General features: G+C 46.1%; 1 protein-coding gene and 1 long non-coding RNA gene across 2 annotated transcripts; both read right to left on the bottom strand.

Annotated features, from left to right (window-relative positions):
* Positions 1-295: 295 nt before the first annotated feature.
* On the bottom strand, positions 296-10,766 carry LOC121823439 (uncharacterized). The gene is made up of 2 exons (XR_006064911.2): positions 4,927-10,766; positions 296-2,085 (listed from the first exon to the last, which is right to left on the bottom strand). It is a non-coding gene; the product is annotated as an uncharacterized LOC121823439 (long non-coding RNA).
* Positions 10,767-16,439: 5,673 nt separating this feature from the next.
* On the bottom strand, positions 16,440-17,804 carry Tcim (transcriptional and immune response regulator). The gene has a single exon (XM_006982966.4). It carries the CDS (start codon positions 17,717-17,719, stop codon positions 17,399-17,401), a length of 321 nt encoding a protein of 106 aa, XP_006983028.1. The 5' UTR covers positions 17,720-17,804; the 3' UTR covers positions 16,440-17,398.
* Between the last annotated feature and the right edge of the window lie 3,486 nt (positions 17,805-21,290).

The raw sequence follows: 21,290 nt of genomic DNA, 5'->3' as shown, positions 1-21,290 counted from the left end.
GTGGGAGAGGTGCCTCTGTAGTGGCCTTCTATTTTAGTACAGTTAACGGGTAAACTTCCTGTGTTCCGAGTTCATTACCATCGCCTGCCCTATGAAGATGATAATGGTCAGCAAAACAGGGTTATTTTGGTACCACATAGAGCTGCAAAATCTTCCTCATCAGCAGAATTGGAAAGAGACAGGGAAAGGATTTCATGTTTGGAGTGAAGTGGGTCTCTTTTGATATTTAATAGTAACAAAACAAAACCCTTGTTGATCTAACACAATTTGGTATGCTAGGGGAAAGAAAAGATAATTCACAAGAGAAAATGTCTTAGATTTCATTTTGTTGCTACTGATTAAAAAAAATGTTCTTCATTAAAGAAACATGTAATGTGAATTTACTATATGGGAGGGAATTCCGGTTTCTCTGGCTTTCTCTTGAGTCAGGAAATGCCCCCAAACACCACCCTTGTTTGGTTTTTCTCCTTATTCTGGCAAAATGAGGCTCTTACCCCAACTTTGGCCCCTTCCTTTTCCAGGGACTAAATTTGTGATTATCCACAGAATGGAAAGGTTCAGTACCTTCTTTCATTTAGCGTTTGAAAGATATTTATTGATTATTCACTCCACACAAAACACAGTTTAGGGTCTGAAGGCCTTAGTATCAGCAAGTAAAAAATAAGTCTCATCAAATACACATTGTATGTTATTTCCTTGCCTTGATAACTGCAGTCTACATTTTATTATAACTCAAGGTGACCTGTGTTGTCTGTCCTGACTCACTGAATAGGACATTATATACAGATACACACAGACGCAAGCATACACATGTACACATTTGTTTCCACATACAGTAGTATTTTAATTCAAATCCAACTGAACAAATATTTATTAAAGTCCGGCCCTATAACAAGCAGATGCCTACCATCTGAGGATCTGGGTGAACCAGACCAAGTTCTCCTTCAAGGAGTCTTTGATTTACTTAGGGAAAAGACTTGGGAAGAAGCACCCACCAGGAAGGGCAGAGGTCAAGTGTACTGATGAAGCCCAGAGCAGTGGAGCACACCTGCAGTCCTACAGAGTGTGGGCCAGCCAGGGACACCCAATACAATGGATACCAGCTCAATCAAGGGGAATGCCCATAGTCTCACTCTTAGCAAATTCGGAGGTTTAGAAGAGGGATGTTTCCAGGGAGTCACAGAATTACCACTACTCTTCACTTTGTAGACCCATCAAAAGCATCACCCGGAAGCTTGTTAGAAAAGCAAAATGGCAGAGATCACCACAACCCCCCACCCCGCCAACACCAACCCTCCAGGATCAGAATCTGCTTTGTAAGGCTGAGCGGCACTGGGGCCCCAACCCAAGATGGGACTGTGGCCTACTGGAAGATCTGCAACCAGAGTCAACATTCCAGAACCCAGACTACTACCAGCTGGGACAGGGGACAGACAGACTGAAAACAACAGCCAAGGATGAGAAAGCCTTTCTTCAGTCAAGCTGAGGCGTGCACAGCTTCTAGGCAAGGACCACTTAGCTAGTGCCGTTATTGCAGTACTTTGGTGTGCGGCGCCTACTGCCTCACGTTACAGTGATTTGTAGAGGTGTCTACCCTCATTCTCTCCTCCCTAGCTCCACTGTCAAAATTTAAAGCAGGCCTATCCATCTTTGCATCTCCTGAATCTCGGGCTTTAAGAAACAATGGGCCTGGCGCATGTTCAGCCATGCGATTGTTAGAAGTGAGAGCAGAGCCTCCCCTCATGGCTCACAGGTCAATACTGTAGGCTTGACGTGGCTGTTCATCATTTATTCACTCGCTCAGCAGCTACAGCTTAATGCTAGCTGTCTTCAAGTTTGAAATCTTGCCCCGATCAGCATCCCAACCAAATTCTGATTCCACCCACAAAGACTCTTAGATACCAGGCTGGGGAAGTTGAACTTGGTTCGGCAGACAATGAGTGAGAGCTGAAAGTTTTGAGCAGGGAAAAGTGTCACATTCTGAGCATGACCGTATCCCTTCACCCTGTAACAGGGCCAGCTACGGAAGGCTTGTCCCCAGCTGGTGGAACTGTTTCAGAGGTCGCGGAAACTTAAGGAAGGAGCCTGTAATTAGAAGAAATAGGTCATTGGGGCCATGTCTTTAAAAGTTAAATATGACCCCCAGCCCCTTCCTGTCTTGACTTCCTGTATGCATTAGGTCAGGAGTCTCCTCTATTTCCCTGTACCCCATCCCTGCTGCCCTGATGCTCAGCCATAACTCAGGCCCCAAGTCATGAAGATCTCTGGAACCATGTGCCCAATAAACCCTTCTTTCCTTCACCTTTATGTCAGGGATTATTGTCACGGTGATTAAAAAAAAAATTCTGAGATATGCAGAAGTTACATGAGTGCTGTGGCATCAAACTCATGGGCAAGGGCCCGACCACTGGGCTACCCCTTCATATCAAACTCATGGGCAAGGGCCCCACCACTGTGCTACCCCTCCATATCAAACTCATGGGCAAGGGCCCGACCACTGGGCTACCCCTTCATATCAAACTCATGGGCAAGGGCCCCACCACTGGGCTACCCCTTCATATCAAACTCATGGGCAAGGGCCCCACCACTGGGCTACCCCCTCAGATCAAACTCTTGGCCAAGGGCCCCACCACTGGGATACCCCATCAGGCCTTGCAGAGTGATGCTTTAGAAAATAAGAGCTAGCTGTAGGGGGGGAAAAAGGCACATTGAGAAGTAAGATCTGCAGACTGTGGACTTCAAGAGAAACAGGACATTAGGGGATGCTGAGAGGCCCCAGGATGGCGGTGGTAGTGCTGGTGAAAATGACCGATTGCCAGCGCATCTCCAAAGTCTGTGGATACTGCCTCCGAAAAGGTCTCCAAAATCTAACTACTGTGTCCATCTCCGTTTCAACTGTCTCTGATCTGCTCAGCGCAGTAGCTACTGGGGAGACTCACACTGTATGCTGTTGCTACCCTCTGGTAGAAAGAAAGCCAGAATGCCCTTTAAAAGGCACAAATTAAGCCAGTTGTAGCCCCAGCACATGTGAGACAGAGGCAGGCAGATCTTTATGAGTTCAAGACCAGCCTGGTCTACACAGCTACAAAGTGAGTTCCTGGCCCACCAAAGCTGCATAGAAAGAGCCTGCCTATAAACACACATTGCGCGCACACACACACACACACACACACCCCAAACCATTCCTTTCTCCATCTTGGAATTCCCCAGGGGCACTGCTGACACCATTGCACCAGGCACACTTTGAGGACCCCCCTGGCCAGCCATGCTGTCACCCCTGACTGGGCTCCTGCAGCATAGCCTTGACCTAATGGTCTTGGATCTGCTTCACCTCTCCAAATACAGAATTGTGTTATTTAGCAGCATCTTTCTTGGTCTTGTGTCATAATATGCCCACACATCCTAGTCACTCTGGCACAGTGACTGGCTTACTTACAGTTCCTGCCTACAGAGGCTACAAGATTTTGAAATCCATCAAAGTAATTCTGAGATTAGACGATGCTAACACTTCAGGAAAGGGGACTGTTCTTAAACATTGGCACTAAAATCCTACCTTAATTTTAACTTCAGTTTTATTCTAAAATGTAGTTTGTTTATTTGTTTATTTACATTTGTTAGTTTATTGATTTAGATTTTTACTGAGATCTTTAAAGGTATGATTTCACTATATATTCCAGGCTGGTCTTGAACTCACTGTGGAGTCTAGGCTGATCTGACTAGAGATCAAATTGACCCAGTCTCCCCAGTGTTGGGATCACTGCTGTATACATCTTCTTTATAATATAATTATATTTCCCACTTTAGGTATTTTAGATGTAAAGTTAAGTGGCACAAAGCACATTCATATTCATATCAACCATCATCTAACGCCAAAGTTCTACTACTTCCAAATTAGAACTCCAGATCCATTAAACTCTCCATTTCCCCTCTGCCAGCCCCAAACCGAGCCGCCTGCCCTCGCCTTCACCCCCAGGCCTCACTCAGGCCTATGAGAACTGGCAGGGCTTGCCCTTTAGTGCTTGACTTATTCTCCTCAGCATGATGGCTTCAGGACTCACCCAGGTCTGGTGTGCGTCAGAACTCTAAGGCTGAATCACATCTCATTTATCTGTGTAACTCTATATTATCCATCCACTCACCGAGGTGCGCCCCGCCCCTGCCTTTGGCTAATAGGAATTAGGATAACAGGAATGTGTGTGCACCAGGGACTTGCTCAGCTCTGCTCTTGGGTTCTCGGGGTGCAGAACCAGAGGTCAGTTTGCTGAGTCTTCGGGTCATTCTACAGCAAAACATCTAAATACCTGCCATACTGTTTCCCACACTGTCTACCTAGAGTGGGCAAGGATTCTACTTCCTCTGAGTCCTTGGTGACACTTAGTTCCTGGGTCACTCTTGTTACAGTTGGACTGTAGCTATCCTAATGGGCACAAAGTCCATTTATGACTCCATTGTAGTATAGAAACAAGGGTGGCTGAAATTCTATTTCATTCTCCTTCTTTATGCACAGAAGGTGCTGGAATGCCCCAAGTCAAGTAACTTATACAGCGTTACATAGAACGGAATCAGACCATTGGCTCCAGTCCTCTTTATTCCCAAAGCCTCTAAGAGTCTCTTGACACTAAATACAGAAATGGGGACTAAAAACTGCTAAGTACCAGAGTTTGGAATTCATTAGGGATAACAGTGAGATGTTGTGTGGGATGGACTTGGAGCCCTGGGCTTGTAGTTTTCTTTCCAATAAAATCAGATAGGCACCGGGAAAGCAGATGAGCCTCAATGTACCTCAGTCTACCTGTCTCCAAAGTGGAGATGATAATACTTGCCTGCCAGGAATGCTGAAAAAATTAACTGAAATAATGAATCATTCTATATAGTCCTGATACTATATACCCAGGCATTGAAAAAAAAAAAATCACGACACTTCACCTGGACTTGCAAATTTGACGTGGTTTGAAGACAGATTCTAAGTTGGTTTGGCTTTATCTTATTTCTGGTAGTTTCTTTCCAGTTTAGGGAGGGTTCTAACAAAAGGTCAGAGGAACAACAGCAGCAGATGGACTTCCTGAACCGTGTGCCAAAAGGATCCTTGGATGTCTTCAGGCTGCAGCCTCCGCCCGCCACACAGTGTGGAAGCTCAAGGCCAGACCCCAACATTGTGACTGCGCCTTCCTGGACACTCCCTGTGCAGACTCCAAGTCTGATGCGGAAAATGTGCTGCGATCATCACTGGGGCCAAAGCAGCTGCTCGAGGTGGAGTCTATTGTCCCGGTTCTCCGGGTAACAAAAAGAGGAAAGGCCTATCAAAGCATTTCCTGCTTGCAGGAGCCATATGCTTCCATTAATTCTTTGCCCTGAGTCAGTCTGTCTCCCCCAGGCCAGCATCGCAGCATGTCCACTGTCCCCGAGAACAGAACAGGCAGTTAATTTTAAAACCTTTCCCGGCGAAGGTTAATAAGTGAACAAGTTCAGAGGCCCAGTGACATCACCTACACTTCTGTGGAGAATGGCAAGGAGACTTCACAGTCGGTCAGAATCCTGCTGATCTTTGCTAACCGCTTGGGCGCTGCCACAGACATGTGAGGACAAGAGTGAAGCCTTTGCTCTTCCCATACCACCAAGGGGGTGGTATAGAAAAAGCAATAACGGATGCTCTCTGAACACTGCTTTGGCATATTCACAGATTATGGAAGAACGAGCTAGTGACAGAGACAAGTCACGAAGCATTTCTGAGAGGGTGGTTGAGTGTTGAGAACTGCACTAGTTATCCATGGGGTGAGTTAAAAACCCCTAAATGAACTTGATTCTCAGAGCTAGAGTGTAGTTATGCAGGTAATCTCACGGAGAACATGTGCGGTAAGCAGAGTATACAGCAATGAGGCAGACAAACAGGAAGGAGTTGAGAAATGCGTAGATAGCAATTCTGTGGCTGAGTACAAAATGCTAATCTGGGGCCCAACCTGGTAGAAATCAGGTTATCCTGGCCAAGAGCCTGCCAGTCACCTTCCATCTGGGTGAGGTCGTCTCATATCATCCAGCTCCCAGCTGACCACAGAGGCACCACAGAACCTGGCAGAAGACGGTGGCATTGGCTCGGGCTGGAAGAATGCCAACAGCCCCACACAGAGCTACGTGCTAAGCACGGCAGGGTTCACCTCAAGTCACTAGGTATTGGGGTGATCTGTGACACGTCATACCCGTATGTCTCAGAGGTCAAGAGGTGAGCTCTGCTGTGGAAAGTCCTTCGAAGCTTGCCAAGATGAGGTGAACGCCCTCAGGTCTCTCCAACTGTCCTGTTATTTAGGGGTTAAATTTCTCCCATAAATTAATACATCAGGAGTCACCCTTTATATTGCAGATGGTGCATTTTGTCTTCCTGAGTCTCTCAGCTGTGATCCCCAGAATGTTGAGTGTCTGGTCTTTCTTAGCTTGGCTGCAGAGCTCTGAGTAGGAATATAGCGGATCTGTCCCAGCATGGCCCAAGCAACCATTGTGCCTCATTTGACCTGTGTTTTTTACAGATGTCTCAGAAAGCAAGAGTGAGCTTTAAATTTAAAAACTAAAACTTAGTCCTTTTGTATCTCTTTAAATAACAAGAAGCTACTGTAAAGTAATAGAAAGAGGAATAGGTTTGAAATCCAGCCAGTTGGACATAGGCCCATTGATATCTTTTAGGACTGAGACAAATTCACATGCTAGGCTTGATCTTCCAATGTGGAAGAAAAAGATAGTCATTCTTGGCTACTCACTGCGACTGTGAAAAAATTGAAGACAAAAATCAGATACTCCAATTGTTACTTTGTCTATATAATATCCTGTACTTACTTCACTGATTTAGTTCAGCCAACTTATCTTATTAAATGATTATTTACGATAACTCAATATGATCTTTGTAGTTGGTAATTAAATTCAACCCCCAATAAAGCTTGGTTGGGAAAACATAAGCGAGACTTCCTTCCCCAGTTCCCACACTTCTTAAGCACAGATTATGGAGCTGCCTAAGCCATTCCATTGATTCTGAAATTCTTTCCCTACAAGGTAAGATATATAGAGTTACTTCTGTGGTCAGCACAGCCTTTTCCTTGTAGAGGAACTACCTTCCCTTTGTCTCGTTCACCCGGACGAAATGCCCAGGCTGGGGCAATAACCGGTTGTGATAGGACTCTGACTGGAAGAGGCCAGGACACAGTGTTCAGCTGTCTTAGATCTGTACCAAGACATACAGAGACTCAATCAAAAACAACAGACTAGAGTGTCAGCAAAGCCAGTTCCCCAGTGATCAGAGAATGTGTTTGCTTCCACTGAGGGATTTCAAGCTACCAGGCTGGAGGGAAAGAAGGCACCGTGCTTAGTAGAAGCAATGGACCCTGGCAGAGTGCTGTCGTTCTCAGGCCTTTCAACATGAACCATGGCTCTCGCTGATGGGCCACTGTGGACAGAGCCCTCTTTTGATAGCCTGGAGTGATAGAGGGATGCCAGTGAATGTTCAGAGGGTACTGTGGTTACCACAAACAAATACCTGTGTTGAAGTGATATCTGTTTGTGTTAAAAACTGAACAGACACTTGTGAAGTGCCTTATTCCACATTAAACTCTATGCTAGAAGCACTTGTAATGTTTAACCGAGGGCAGCGCTCACACACCCTTCCGGGCACTTATCCAAGAGCTTAACTGCCACATGGGTTATTATGTCAGACTTACAGCAATCAAGAGAGACAGGTACAGAGGTGTTAGGAGTTGTGGTACAGCCTCAGTGAAAATCTGTATGCTGAAATATCTCAGAATATGACTCTATTTGTTGGTAGACCCTGAAAGAAGAAATTCTCCAATTAGACTGGTATCTGGACTCATATCTAGTCCAATATGACTGGTGACTTTATGAGAAAGGCACTTAAGCCACAACCATGAGATACACACAGAAGGAAGGGCGTGTGAAAGGCTTGGGAGCCTGTTTTCCACATGGAGAGGAGCCATAGGCAACAGCAGCCCTGAGCTTACACACGGCCTCCAGAACTGGGAAGAAGTAAATTTGTCCCGCTGAAGCTGATCAATCAATGGTTGTATTAGTTATGCTTTAGGTCACTGTGACCCAGTCCCCGACAGAGCAGCTTAAGGAGGGAGGATTTACTTTGACTCACGGGTTTAGACTATACAGTCAGCAGGGCAGGGAATGCATGGTGAGGTTCATGGCAGAGGGAGAATATGGCTGTATCGAGATATATGATAACACTGTGAACCCCACATTTGCATTTGTGTTAATTAAATAAAATAAACCTTGGGTCAGGAGGCAGAGCTAGCAACTAGTTGGCAGAAAGTAATCATAGAGAGTCAGAGGGAGTCCAGAAAACTGATGCTGAGACACACAGGAAATGGTGGTAGTGGTGGTGGTGGGGACTTTGAGTGTGGCAGTCTCTTTTGGTTTGGGGGAGTGGAAGGACGCTCTTTTTCAGAGATGTCAGCAAAGGGGGAAGGTCTGCTAGTTGCTCCTCGGCCTCTGAGCTAGCAGGTTTTCACCCCAGCCTCTAGCTCCTGAGTCCTATTGGTAAACAGAACAATAGAGATTTAGTTAAAAACTGCATTGGCTGCGTCAGCAGGAGGCGGATCTGGATAGATGTAGAAGTCCCACCTGGCTGCTCCCAGAGAAGCAAGCCAGTAACTGCCCCACAGCCACAATTACTGGCTGAAACATGAGCAGATTCAGGTGCAGCACTGTGCCGGACATAAAACAGCTTGTGGTGATTGCTGTTTGCATTGTGGTAGATTGGAAAACAGAGAGCATACCTGAACCAGGATCTGCTCGAACCTCCAAGTGCTCACTGCTAGTACCCGACTTGTACCAGATGTGTTCTACCTCCTAGAAGTTCGATAAACTTTCAAAACATTGCCACTCTTTGGGAATAAGCCTTCAAAACATAAATCAGGAACATTTCAGATTCAAACCATAACAAACTGAAATACTATTATATTGTCACTACTATTTTTTCTGATAATTACATGGCTTTAGCAAAGCATAAATAACTTCCTCAAAATTCCATGTACCTAATAAAAGTCTACAACAGGACTTGAACCAACCCAAATCTTACAAAATCCTATCACCCTACTCGGTTTGTCTTTCTGTTGTCTGTCACACAGTATGGACATGAAGTTATCGAGAGGGTCACCAGAGAGGGTCAAGGTGGGAAAAAAAATCAGAGAGCAGATTTGTTCTTTGGCATACTGTCATGGCTGGTTGTTTTATTGTTGCTGATTTCAGGCATCCCCTGTTCCTGACCTGGGTCTTCTAGGTTGTCTGCTGGGCTCCCTGTAGGGTTCTCTGTGGAGGAGAATCATCAGGAGGAGGTTGCTCCTGTAACTGCTAATGCACTAACTGGAATAAGTGACTGCTAGTGATGTTCATGAAATCATCCTTTTGAAAACACTAAGTTGTCTGGAGTAAGGTGGAAACTTCTAGAATAGCAGATATAGGGGAATCTGTGAAGGGGATAAAGACATTCCCTTCTTTTGAAAAACACAGTGAGGCTGGGTGGTGGTGGCACATGCCTTTAATCCCAGCATTAAGGAGGCAGAGGCAGGTAGATCTCTGTGTTCGAGGCCAGCCTGATCTACAGAGTGAGTTTCAGGATTGCCAGAACTACATAGAGAATCCTTATCTCAAGAAGAAAAAAAAAAATCACAGTGATTGTTAAGACTATATGCTTTGTGGAATTTCAATAATGATGTAATCATTGGGGACTGGTACAATCAGGTTAGATTCCTCAGAACAGAAAGTCAAAGGCATGGTATTATTTGATTAGATATGATAAGAATGAGACATTTCATGATAAGGGACAAATCACGCCTTGGGTCAATGGTTTGCGAACAGGTTGGCCCACAATGCACCTGGGGATGTATGGATGAGCAGAAATGAGCCGTGTCTTTACAGTGAGCACAGTGTGTTACTCTAATCTAGGTCAGTGGTTCTCAATCTGACTGAGCCGAGCTGTAATGGGACCCCAGGAGCAATTGCAGCAGGGTCCAGCCCCACAAACTCTGGTTCATTAAATCCAACCTGGATTTCAAAGTGCTCCCCATGGGGTTCTGATAAGAACGAATCGCAAGGAAGTGTCTGGACCTGGGTCTTCCACAGTGTCAACAGGGGGGGCTCCCCCAGAACCACGGCGTTCTCCTGAACCTTCCAAATGCTAAGAGCTAGGCATAAACTCTAAGGACAGAAACATTTCAGGAGAATGAGAAACGAAAGTGATGGGAGGCAAACCCTCCTGATAAACCTACATGTATGCCACATGTCGGACTAAATCCAAAGAAAATACTTGTCAGCAAAGTGAAGGGGATAGTCTACACCTACTGTAATCATCACAATCAGGGAAATGCTCCCCTCAAAATGTGATCTTCTGAGCCATGTTTTCAATGAATGACAGAATTACTATGCTAAGAAAGGCTACATTGCCACGAGATAGACCCTTTTTCTTGGTCTTACATTAGCAAGGGCCAGAAGATCCAGCGTAACCCAAGCAAGGGTTCTGTAACTCTGATGTTTTCTACAGTGGGTCATGGAGCTTTGTGAAAAGGTATCCGTGACCAGAGGGTGTGGAATTAGGAAAGCACACAGATGTTTACAGCTCTATCCACAGTGGAGATGGGCTCAGTGACTCTGCCCTTGAGTAGAAGTCAAAGCGGGAAAAACATTAACAGCCCAGTCTGGGCAGGGAGCACCAACCACCCACCCAGAACAGACAGGGTCTGTAAGCACAGGGGACCCACACAAGGCCACGTCTCTCACCTTGTGCCTCTGGCGACCATGGCTAAGCATCAAAACTTGGCACTGGTTTTTCATTGTATTTAAGAGAAATTTCTTCTTCTGGTGGAATGCCAGCTGATCACCGGAGGCAAGGCAGGTCCTGCTCACCATTGCCCTTGAGGAAGACGGAGAGGACAAAAGAGGGCAGATGTCATCTAGTCACAGACAAAGGTCAGAAAGGAATTTGTCCAAAGAAGAGTTAGGAACCCTCCCTCCCTGGAATCCCCACCTCAATCTGGCGGTATTTGCACAATGCCACTGTCCTCAGGTGAGGCGACAAGGCCAGGGGGTGGGGGTGGGGCCAAGAGGTTCCCTGGGACCCAGCAGGTATGTCTGCAGTTTTTGGTGTAGTGTATAGAGGGCAAGTTGCTACAGGAAAAACCTGTTTGTTTTTTATTTTTTTCCTAAGCTCCACAAAACTTTATGGGGACACAATGTTTATTGCCAAAATTCTGTAAGGTAATTTTGCTAGCAGGTTTCTGAACTGGGTCTACCAATCATGTGTGTTCACACTGAAATAGAATCGTTTTCATGGGCCTGTGGCAGACGCCCCAAGTATCTAGACACTACCGAAGGCTTGTCCATATGAGAACAGCCAGGCAGCTATTGATGCTAGCGAAATCGTCAGACTCAATGCATGATCTAAGCAGCAACGGATCCGAAGGTTTTAACTGGGCAGTACGGGAGACTGACATTCCCCCATCTCATCCCGCAGCCTGTTCTTCTCGGTGTCTTCTGTGTCATCGATAGCTGCCTCGTAGTCGTTTGCTGTCCCCAAGTAAAGTGCCTTTCCCTCTGCCTCACATGGAAAAGGTTGTGGGGTTCTGGAGGAATCTTTCGAGTGACCGTGAGTTCAGCGGCTCTTTAATACATTATTTTTCAAGGTCAGATGTGCACTGCCAGCTGCCAAGTGTCACCAGCGTGTGTAAAGTCCCTAATAATTCTGTTGCTTTCGGGACAAATCAATCCTGACCAGTCCTTCAAGGCCTAGACATCTTCTAATTGTCTCTCTATCGCTTAGGCCCCCAGTCACTCACGTGACCCACTCTGTCCTGCCTCCCTACCTCTGTGAACTATGTGTCCATGGACCAGCAAAACGGTCTTCCTTCTTGTCTGCTATTCCTCCACGGAATCTTGAAGCATCTCCCAGGTTAGGGCTATGTGCTAATCTACCCTGGACACACAGATACAGACTGACAGACATATTCACATAACTATAGAATATAGACATGGACCTACATTCTCACAAACCACACACACATATGCACTCACCCCTACATATGACACAGAAGCATACATGAATGTGCAACCTCACACAGATACACAGACACACGCACACAAAGAAACACACGTGAACAATCACACAGATACACATGTGTACATACAGATGAACACAGATACACACATGGAAATACACATAGATATATATTTTTTCACACATGCATACACAGACATACCTATATGCACACACCCAGATATACGTATATGCACACACACACAAACACAGATGATGCACATGTGAATACACATTCTCATACAGTCACATAGACACACACACATATAATTACCAGATACATGTGCATTCACCAGATACAAACATAAATATAGACACACTCACACAAACATACCCATGTATGCACTCTTCCAGATACACATCCATACACATGAACACAGATGACACACTCACATAAACATGCATTCTCATACAGTCTTGGGACAAAGACACCCAAATATTCACTTGCCCATTCAGCCAACTGTGTATACAAATGAATAGAAAGACACACATGTATGAACATACATCCTCACATGGATGCATACATAGACACACACATGTGCTCACATAGATACATACATGTGAACAGATACATACAGACACACGTACATAGAAACACAGTCACATAGCTGCATGTACACAGTGTATATTTTCAAATAAATATTCAAATAAACACAGCAACAGAGACACATGCATGCATAGACATCCTACCCATGAAAAACATATGCAGCCATGAAGACACACACAGACACATAGACTCACAGTCCAAAACACATGGGCATTCCCAGATACATAGCCACACATACATGCAAATGTAGTGATATATACATGTACACTCAGATACAGACACATATCCACAGAGGCACATACATATGTACAAATACACACACTTTATGCATCTACACAGACAAACATAGTCTCTCTCTCTGTGTCTCTCTATCTCTGTCTCTCTCTTACACACACACACACACACACACACACACACACACACACACATACCCCAGACACAATTAGGCTCATTCAGACACACAGGCAGATACATCACTTATATAGCCAGCCACAAGACATGCAGCCTCCACACATATGATACACATTCAGACACATATACATACTAGATGTACATACAGGCGCACATAACACCAAATGCATATGCTCACAGACACAGACGTGCAAATATATGCAGGTCCATACACAAATACAGCCTACCAAGAAATACACACACGTGCACAGGAACAGATTTGCTTAGACACACACACATAAAACATGTTCTCTCTCTCTCTCTCTCTCTCTCTCTCTCTCTCTCTCTCTCACACACACACACACACACACACACACACACACACACACACGTGCACACACACACACACACACACATGCACAGTCACAACCACAGTTTCTGCTGTTCAAATGACTGCTTCCTGTTTGTTTCAAAGCCCTTGTCAACCCTCTAGCAGGAAGCAGTGTCTTTTCTGGCCTTGGCTAACACTTCTAGGTGCGTCCTGTACGAGTGGATAAGGGACAGATTCAGCCCCCATACATGAAGGGTCATCTAAGACCGAGGCCGTGCTGGGAACTTGAGTGCCAGCCAAAAGGTGCCCTATGTGTTCTGCAAGGACACAGATGCCCCAGACAGTGGCCCTCTTTTAAGTCAGCAGATTCAACGTCTCAGGGAAATGTCAAGTCACCCTCAGATCACCCCACGACGGTGGAAGAGCCTGTAGCTGGACACGCGACCTTTCTCAGTAGAATCCATCTGCTATGGGGGCCTCCTTTTACTGTGAGCAGGTAGGAAACTGAGTCAATAAACGGTGCTTTCCAACACTCCTCGTGGCCTGGAGGAGACCTGAGGAGTGGCCATGGCTCCGAGATGCAAACACGGTGCTGCCTCAGCTGTGTGAAACCACCAAAACTATCACCTAGAACGTACGTGTTCCTCGCGGTAAACAGACGGACAAATGCAGGTGGAAACGAAGTGACCAGCAGAAGCCATGCTTTTCTGTCTTCCCAGTCGACTAGTGGATCCGTCACTACAGAGGAGAAGGGAAGTTTGTCTGTCCTGGACACGTGGTCAAAGCTGCTGCGAGGGCACGGAGGCCATCCTTCCTGGAGCTGTGTGTCACTGGCAAGGTTCCCCAGCTACTGAAGCTCACAGCCTTGTGCTCACAGGAGACATAAATACAGCCACATGTGCTCCTACCTCTTACATCACAAAAATATTTAGGGAATTATCCGGCCACCGGGACTACGTCTCACTCGGCAAAAGTTAATTATTACTATGACCCAGTGAGCTGATGTCCTTAATGAGTTACTGAGCCCTTTATATTTTTATTTCTCTTATTACAAGATCTTACCATTGATTTGACTCTCCCTGTGCCAGAAAGAGAACTCAGGGCCGAACGAATCCTCTTTTACATTTGTTTAAGATTTATTTTTGATTATGAATGTATGTATGTATGTATGTATGTATGTATGTGTGTGGATTTGTACACATTAGTGCAGAGGCCCACTGAGGCTAGAGGAATCAGATCCCTGGGGTTACAGGTGATTTTGAGTCACGTGTGTGTCCTTGGAACCGAACCAGTCCTCTGCAAGGACAGCGTGTGCTCGTAACAACCCCGCCACCTCTCTGGCTCCGTAGTCCTCCTTTTCTGATAAAGCCTGTTTTCATCTGACACTACACAATGTGCATTACGCACCTAAAGACCGCCCTGGGCAATCACACTGATTCCACTCTGGGTTCTCCCCAGAGGAGAGAAGAGCGCTTGTAACAACCTATTGGAGGGGTTTTTGTTTCTCCCCCTCATGTATTGGGGTTGAAATCAGAAAATAATAATAATAATAATAATAGGTCACCAAAACCAGGTTAATTAATGTGCGTGTGTCAGAGGACAAGACCACACTGCACACTACAGGGAACAACAGCAGCAGACGAGTTCTGAGTGCATTTCGTGCACTGAACCCCCATCTCAGCTCAGCCTCAAGATGCACTTCCTTCATTGGGGGGCGTGGAGGAATGGGTGAACTGATTTGATTTTTTTTTTTTTTTTTTTAGTTTTTCGAGACAAGGTTTCTCTGTGTAGCTTTGCGCCTTTCCTGGAACTCACTTGGTAGCCCAGGCTGGCCTCGAACTCACAGAGATCCGCCTGGCTCTGCCTCCCGAGTGCTGGGATTAAAGGCGTGCGCCACCACCGCCCGGCCTGATTTGATTTTTAAGACTTGCTGGCCTCAAACTCATGATCCTCCTGAGCGGTAGGATTTCAAGCAGGGGAGGCCATGCCCAGCTCTGTCTTTGAATGAAGTGCAGCTTAAAAGTTCCCTATGATGGTTCCCATAAGGAACAGGAAACTTATTCCAGGTGCACACAGACAGCAGACAGCTAGCTCAGGGTGCATCAGGTAGAGAGACAGGAATGAGCAGAGGGCTGCTCCACGGCCTCCATTTTCATAATCGTATTCTGGGTACCTGACTGTTCCCTGTGAAGCCCCGCTCTGTGGGTCTTAAATTCTTTTGGTTTAATTGTTGTCTTTGAAAATCTGATGATGATTGTGAATAATACTCCCAGAAAAATGCTCAAGGGCATTACACACACACACACACACACACTTCTAGAATAACTTTTCCTTCACTTTTTCTTTATTTCCTGGCCAAGTGATCAAATACTAACTACAACCCTAGATAAGGATCTAGGGTCCCAAGGACTAATTTGTAATGACCTTCAACAACTTAATAATTATTAGCTGAATATAGTTTTATTTTAGCCACCTTACTCTCCTTTTATAAGTTTTGTATTTAAAATCCTGGCTTTTAACCCTCCTGAAGATTTCAGATAGGTCAAGTGTTTTGATATACTGTAGTCAGCATTTAAAAAAAAAATCTTGGTAGGTTTTGCTGTAATAATTTCTGGGGACTGTTTTGACTTTCTGTTAAGAAAGCACAGTGGGTATTTGTGTATGCCTCCTTATAAATGCTTTATTATAAATTATGCTGAAATAAGGAAAGAGATGGTAATGTTATAATAACCCACAGGAACTTTATCATAATTCACTCTAACTTCAAGACATACTGTTCAGAAAGAAATAAGTAGATACACACGCATATCTGCTTTAGTGACAGAGAAGACATTTCACAAACATGAAACTATATAGTGGATATATAAAAGCAGTGTTGGCAAATTAACTCTGTTGATAACCATATCCATGCCACAATGTTTAACACTGGGGCAATACTTTGTTTGGGGCAAGTCTGGCAGGTCAGCTTAAAGCTGTTCTCAAAGCCCCTTCAGCTTACGACAGCCCCTATAAAAGTTTATAGTCATCCAAACTTACCGTCCTATTTTTTCCTTTGGGACCAATCATCACAGACCAAGAGAAGCTAAATTGATAATAATTTATTAGGGCTGCGTATCGCTTACAATCTATAATAAATTATAAAGACCACAGCATCCTTCTGAAATCTTCCATATTCCCTTCCTAACACTTGCTGCAGTATCTTTAGGACATTTCATTAGATTCGATGCTAGTGTTAGTCAGAGAGTAAAAAACATTAGAAAATTGTTCACAGTACTTCAGATTTATGAAGAGCCCCATTGTTTCAACTTTGTGCAAACCTGTTTGAAATGTGTGTAAGTCCTCTAGAAACATGTAGACAGTGGTGCGGGTTTTCCCGGGCTGGGCAAAGCACGCAGTTCCTTGACTTTAACACCAGGCGATGCACTTTCTTAGGCATTGAAATAAACGCAAGCAGTCAATTACTGATTTCTAAAAATCTTGACCAATAAACAGCATGGAGGTTTAGCCACGTTTTAAACATTCAGATTTAAAAAACGCAGTAAACCATCTGTTCGATAGTCTTCCTCCTTCCTCCCTCTCCCTACCCACTTTGACACTTTTTTCTTTTAAAAAAAAAAAAAAAAAAAAGGAAAAGAAAAACAAAATAACAAACGAAACAACAACAACTAAAACCAAGTTAGGTTTGAGTTCAGTCTTAGGGCCTGGCGGGTGACCCTGGGTGCACTCAGTCCCCGTCTGCCACGTTCTATCCTGTGCTTCTGTCCTCATCTACCAGGTCCGTGTCAGCCCTTTCCTGCTGGGAGAGTTCTCAACCGCCTGCTGAAGGCACTTTGCTCTCCGTGTGGCAGCTCAGCTCAGGGCTGACACAGAGTTGAAGTCTTTGTAGCTGGTGTGCTCCGTCCCTTTCCATCCTCAGGGTCCTGATGGAAGAGGCGCTCAAGCCGGTGCGCGGGACGCTGCCCTGGCCGGGCTGGCAGGCTCACTGGGTCTGTCTTTAAAGGTCCATTGGTGGATAAGCTCCTTACCCATCCTTCGAGGAGGCTCAGTGCACCTTGATGGAATACTTCCGCAGCCTGAGAAACTGCAGAAGCTTGTCTTTCGTCCTCTTCTTCAGGGCCATCAGGGCCCGTGTTTTCTCCTCCAGATCTTGATCGATGGCAAGGATGATCTTGGCCCGTTCCTCTGCCTTCTTGTCTCCGGAGTTCCTGAAGAGCCTCTGCAGGGACTGCTGGTCTACGTTTTCAAAGATGTTGCCCACAGCCTTCTTGCGGGAGGCCGTGTCAAAGTGGTAGCCGTGGATGGACGGGCTTACTCGGAGAGACGAGGACATGCTGGTGCCTTGGTGGCTTCGCTTCGCTTTCATCGATATAAGTCTTTCCCTAGCTCAGCTCGGGCCCTTCCAGGGAGTCTGTCCTAACATCAGCCCTGGACTGCTATTTAAAGTGTGAACAAAGCTCCCGGACTCAAATTACACTGGTGACGTCACATTGATCCCAGGGAGGGGAAAAAGAAAAAAAAAACCACAGAAAGTTAACAGTTGAGTTGCCAAATATCTGGCTCCGGATGCTGGAATGCCTTTCAAAGCTGTGTTCAGTGGGAGTTGGCTACGTACGGGGCTTCCCAGACGACGCTGTGTTGTACAAACGGGCTCTTCGCTTCCAGAAGAAGCTGAAACCAGAAGAGAGAAAGGAAGAGCCCCAAGGCTCCAAATCTCCGCTGAGTCCTGCCGAGCGAGCTCAAGAGAGTTTTAATTAGTACAGAAGTTTAAAAATGCGGGCCAAACCCTGACAGCCTAGGGCTGTGAGCCTTTTGGGCGACCCTGTTGGGGAAGGGCTGCTTGCTGAGCGAGGGTGTGTGGAAGTCCAGGAAATACTTTGGTGGATATCTGATTCTAGAGCCACAGTGTTCTGACGGAAGACTGACCCGGCTCGGCCCCGAACCCAGGGCTCTCAAACTGTGGGCAAGTGCAATCTGCGGTCTCCCCCAGGAAACTGCAAGTGAAACGGTCAAGGGCAGCGGATGGTAACTGTGTAGGTGCTTGGGAGGGGATTGATAGCCACAGCTATCTAAAAGCAGGGAGCAAAGGTTAATGGGGCGCTTTGAGTACTTCAGGCTCCCGAGGAAAGAGCTGACCTTTTGTTTTGAGGTTTAGTTTGGAGTCACTCAGCATAATTAGAGTGATGTTGTCTTCACTAAGAGTTTCAATTTATTACTTTTGCCATCTACAAGACTCAGGCATGTGTGGCTATTGTATGCTAAATGTTACCTTCACCTGGCCTAGAGACACCTCTTTGTGAACCAGATCTCTACTGTACTTTCTGGTCCTCCAAAAAAAAAAAATCAGGATGAGCCTTTATTTTATTTCTTATATAGTCAAGAAAGTCACACACCTGTAATCCTATCTCTCCTGGAAGGCTGAGGCAGGGTGGCAAGCTTCAGGACAGGCTGAGCTACACAGGAATACCCTGTCTCAAAATTGAAATAAATAGCATAGAAATAAAATCGCTATTTTACCTTAATAAAGTTTACATCTTACTAGGAGAAAGGAATGGGGAATTCTTGGGTACAATCTTCATGTGATCTGAAAATAACATCCAGTATGGATAAACATGCCCCAGAGCTGCATGAGCCTAGAAGGCAAGAGAAAACTGGGGTTTGTGGAGGCTAGAGGGGGAAGGGTGTGTCTTAGTTAGGATCCCCGTTGCTGTGATGAAACACCATGACCAAAGCAACTTGGGGAGGAAAGGGTTTATTCGGTTTACATTGCTGTATCGCATTCATCATCAAGGCAGTCAGTTCCGCAACTCAAACGGGGCAGGAACCTGGAGGCAGGGGCTGACGCAGAGACCACGGAGGGGAGCTGCTTACTGGCTTGCTTTCCATGGCTTGCTCAGCCAGCTTTCTTACAGCACCCAGGACCACCAGCCCAGGGATGGCACCACAGTGGACTGGGCCCTCTCCCATCAGTCACTAATTAAGGTGATACCATGCAGCTGGATCTTACGAGGGCATTGTCTCAATTAAGGTTCCTTCCCTTCAGGTAACTCTAGCTCGTATCAAGTTGATATAAGGCTAGCCAGCACAGGTATCTTCTCATGTGACCTGGGCAGCCCTGAAGGAGGTGGGAGCGAGCTGGAGTACCACCCGGGGCAGGAGTGTGTCATAGGCTGGGGGAGCAGTAAGTACAGAGGCCTGGCACAGAGCAGGTGTGTGGCTAGCAGGGGCCAGTGTGGTTGGCCCTACACTGTGAACTGGCGGGTGGGGTGAGAGGGGAGCCCAGGTCAGGAGAAGAAGGTGGTAGAAGACAGCAGACCAGACTATGATCTCAAAGAATCCCATCCCTGCTGAGCCGATTCCCCAGGAGGCGCGTGGCCGCGGGACATACTGAAGCAGGGGAGTGGGGATGTTTTTGTTCATGTTTTAAAGAGCTGTCGCTTCTCAGTGAGGAGTGGGGGGAGTAAGAAGACCCTCTTGGAGACCTCCAAGTCACCTAGACAAGACATGTCGGAGCACATCTGACTCTGGGCCTTCCTCCGTGAAGTTGAAGTCAGGAGGATTGAAGGGTCAGAGGTGAGGCAGGAGGACAATGTGAGCCGTGGGTGACTTTCTCTGCAGAAGCTCCTGTGGAGAACATTTCTTCTTAGATCGGGAACCGTTACTGCTATGGAAACAATGATTTATTGAGATTTTATGATGTGCCAGGCATGGCAACAAGAAATTTCTATAACTCAGTTCCTAACGCTCTTCAAAGCTGTGGGAGCCGATTCTTACACAGGCTCTGACATTCTATTATGCATCGCTTATTGATGGCTCCCAAATGTTACCCAGCCCAGACCTATACCCCGAAGTATAATTCACCTTCATGTGGCTGTATAAAAATATGGCCCGCGTATCTATTGTGTTAAAAATTTGAAACTCCGTCTAACTCCCAGCACCCACAGGTTAGTGGGTACTCACCAGCTCTCAGCAGACAAGCTTGATTTTGCAATGAACAGCAATGAACACAGAATGCCCCTGGTCAGCGTGCAGAGGATACGTAACTGCGGACTGCTCATGCCTATAGGAGACATTGATAGCACACCCGCTCCAACCAGGTTCAGGAAACATTGAAAGACTGAAAGAACCAGGGGTTAGGCAGAGTGTCTGTGAAGCAGTGTCCTATGACCATGCCCAGTCCAGTGTACTCAGGAACTCACAGCGACCTGCACAAGATCTAGACAAGAACAAGCAAGCCGAGGTTCCAGAGTAGACGATGCCCAAGCCAGAACTCCCTAGCTGTCACCCCCATCACCGACTACCACAGTGGTAGCCACCAGGAGATATATAGGTAGCTAGGAGGGAGGAGCAGGTTATTTGGGAGACCTTCAACATGAGATGCTCAATTCTTTTAGCAATGAGGGGTCAGGTGCACTTCAGAGCATCAGCGATGCTGGCTGAGATCTTCCTCTGCCAGCTCCTGTTCCCTACCACTTTGCAGGCATGGCTCCCGGGGGCTCTCTGCTATGGAGCCTCCTAGCCTGTGATTGTTTTCTGTAGATTCGCTCCCTCACAAGCTGAGCCTGTGACACCCTATGCTCTCTCCCCAGGACTGAGACCAAGCCTTTGACCCGCATTCCAGACCCCAGCAATGCTCTAGATTCTCTACCCAGAGACGTGGTCTTCGATAGGCCGTCTGACGCAACTTCTTTTAGCGTTCCTCTTGGGATCACGCCGGGAGCTTTTCTAAATTTTGAAAAGTTCTTTAATTTTGTACATGGACATAATGTATCTGGGGTCCTTTTTACTCCTCGGTTCCCTCGTCCACTCATTTCCCACTCCTACTGAATCCTTTATTCTTCCCACCAAGTCCCTCTCTTACGTCCACGTCTTGTGTTTTATTTTGTTTGTTTTGGTATTTTCTTGTGACTCACCGCAGTTATTTAGGGTTGCATGCA

Source organism: Peromyscus maniculatus, chromosome 17 (genome assembly GCF_049852395.1).
Source record: "Peromyscus maniculatus bairdii isolate BWxNUB_F1_BW_parent chromosome 17, HU_Pman_BW_mat_3.1, whole genome shotgun sequence".
NCBI lineage: Eukaryota > Metazoa > Chordata > Mammalia > Rodentia > Cricetidae > Peromyscus > Peromyscus maniculatus.
Note: the sequence above shows the minus strand (reverse complement) of the source record. Positions and strands in the feature narration are given on the sequence as shown.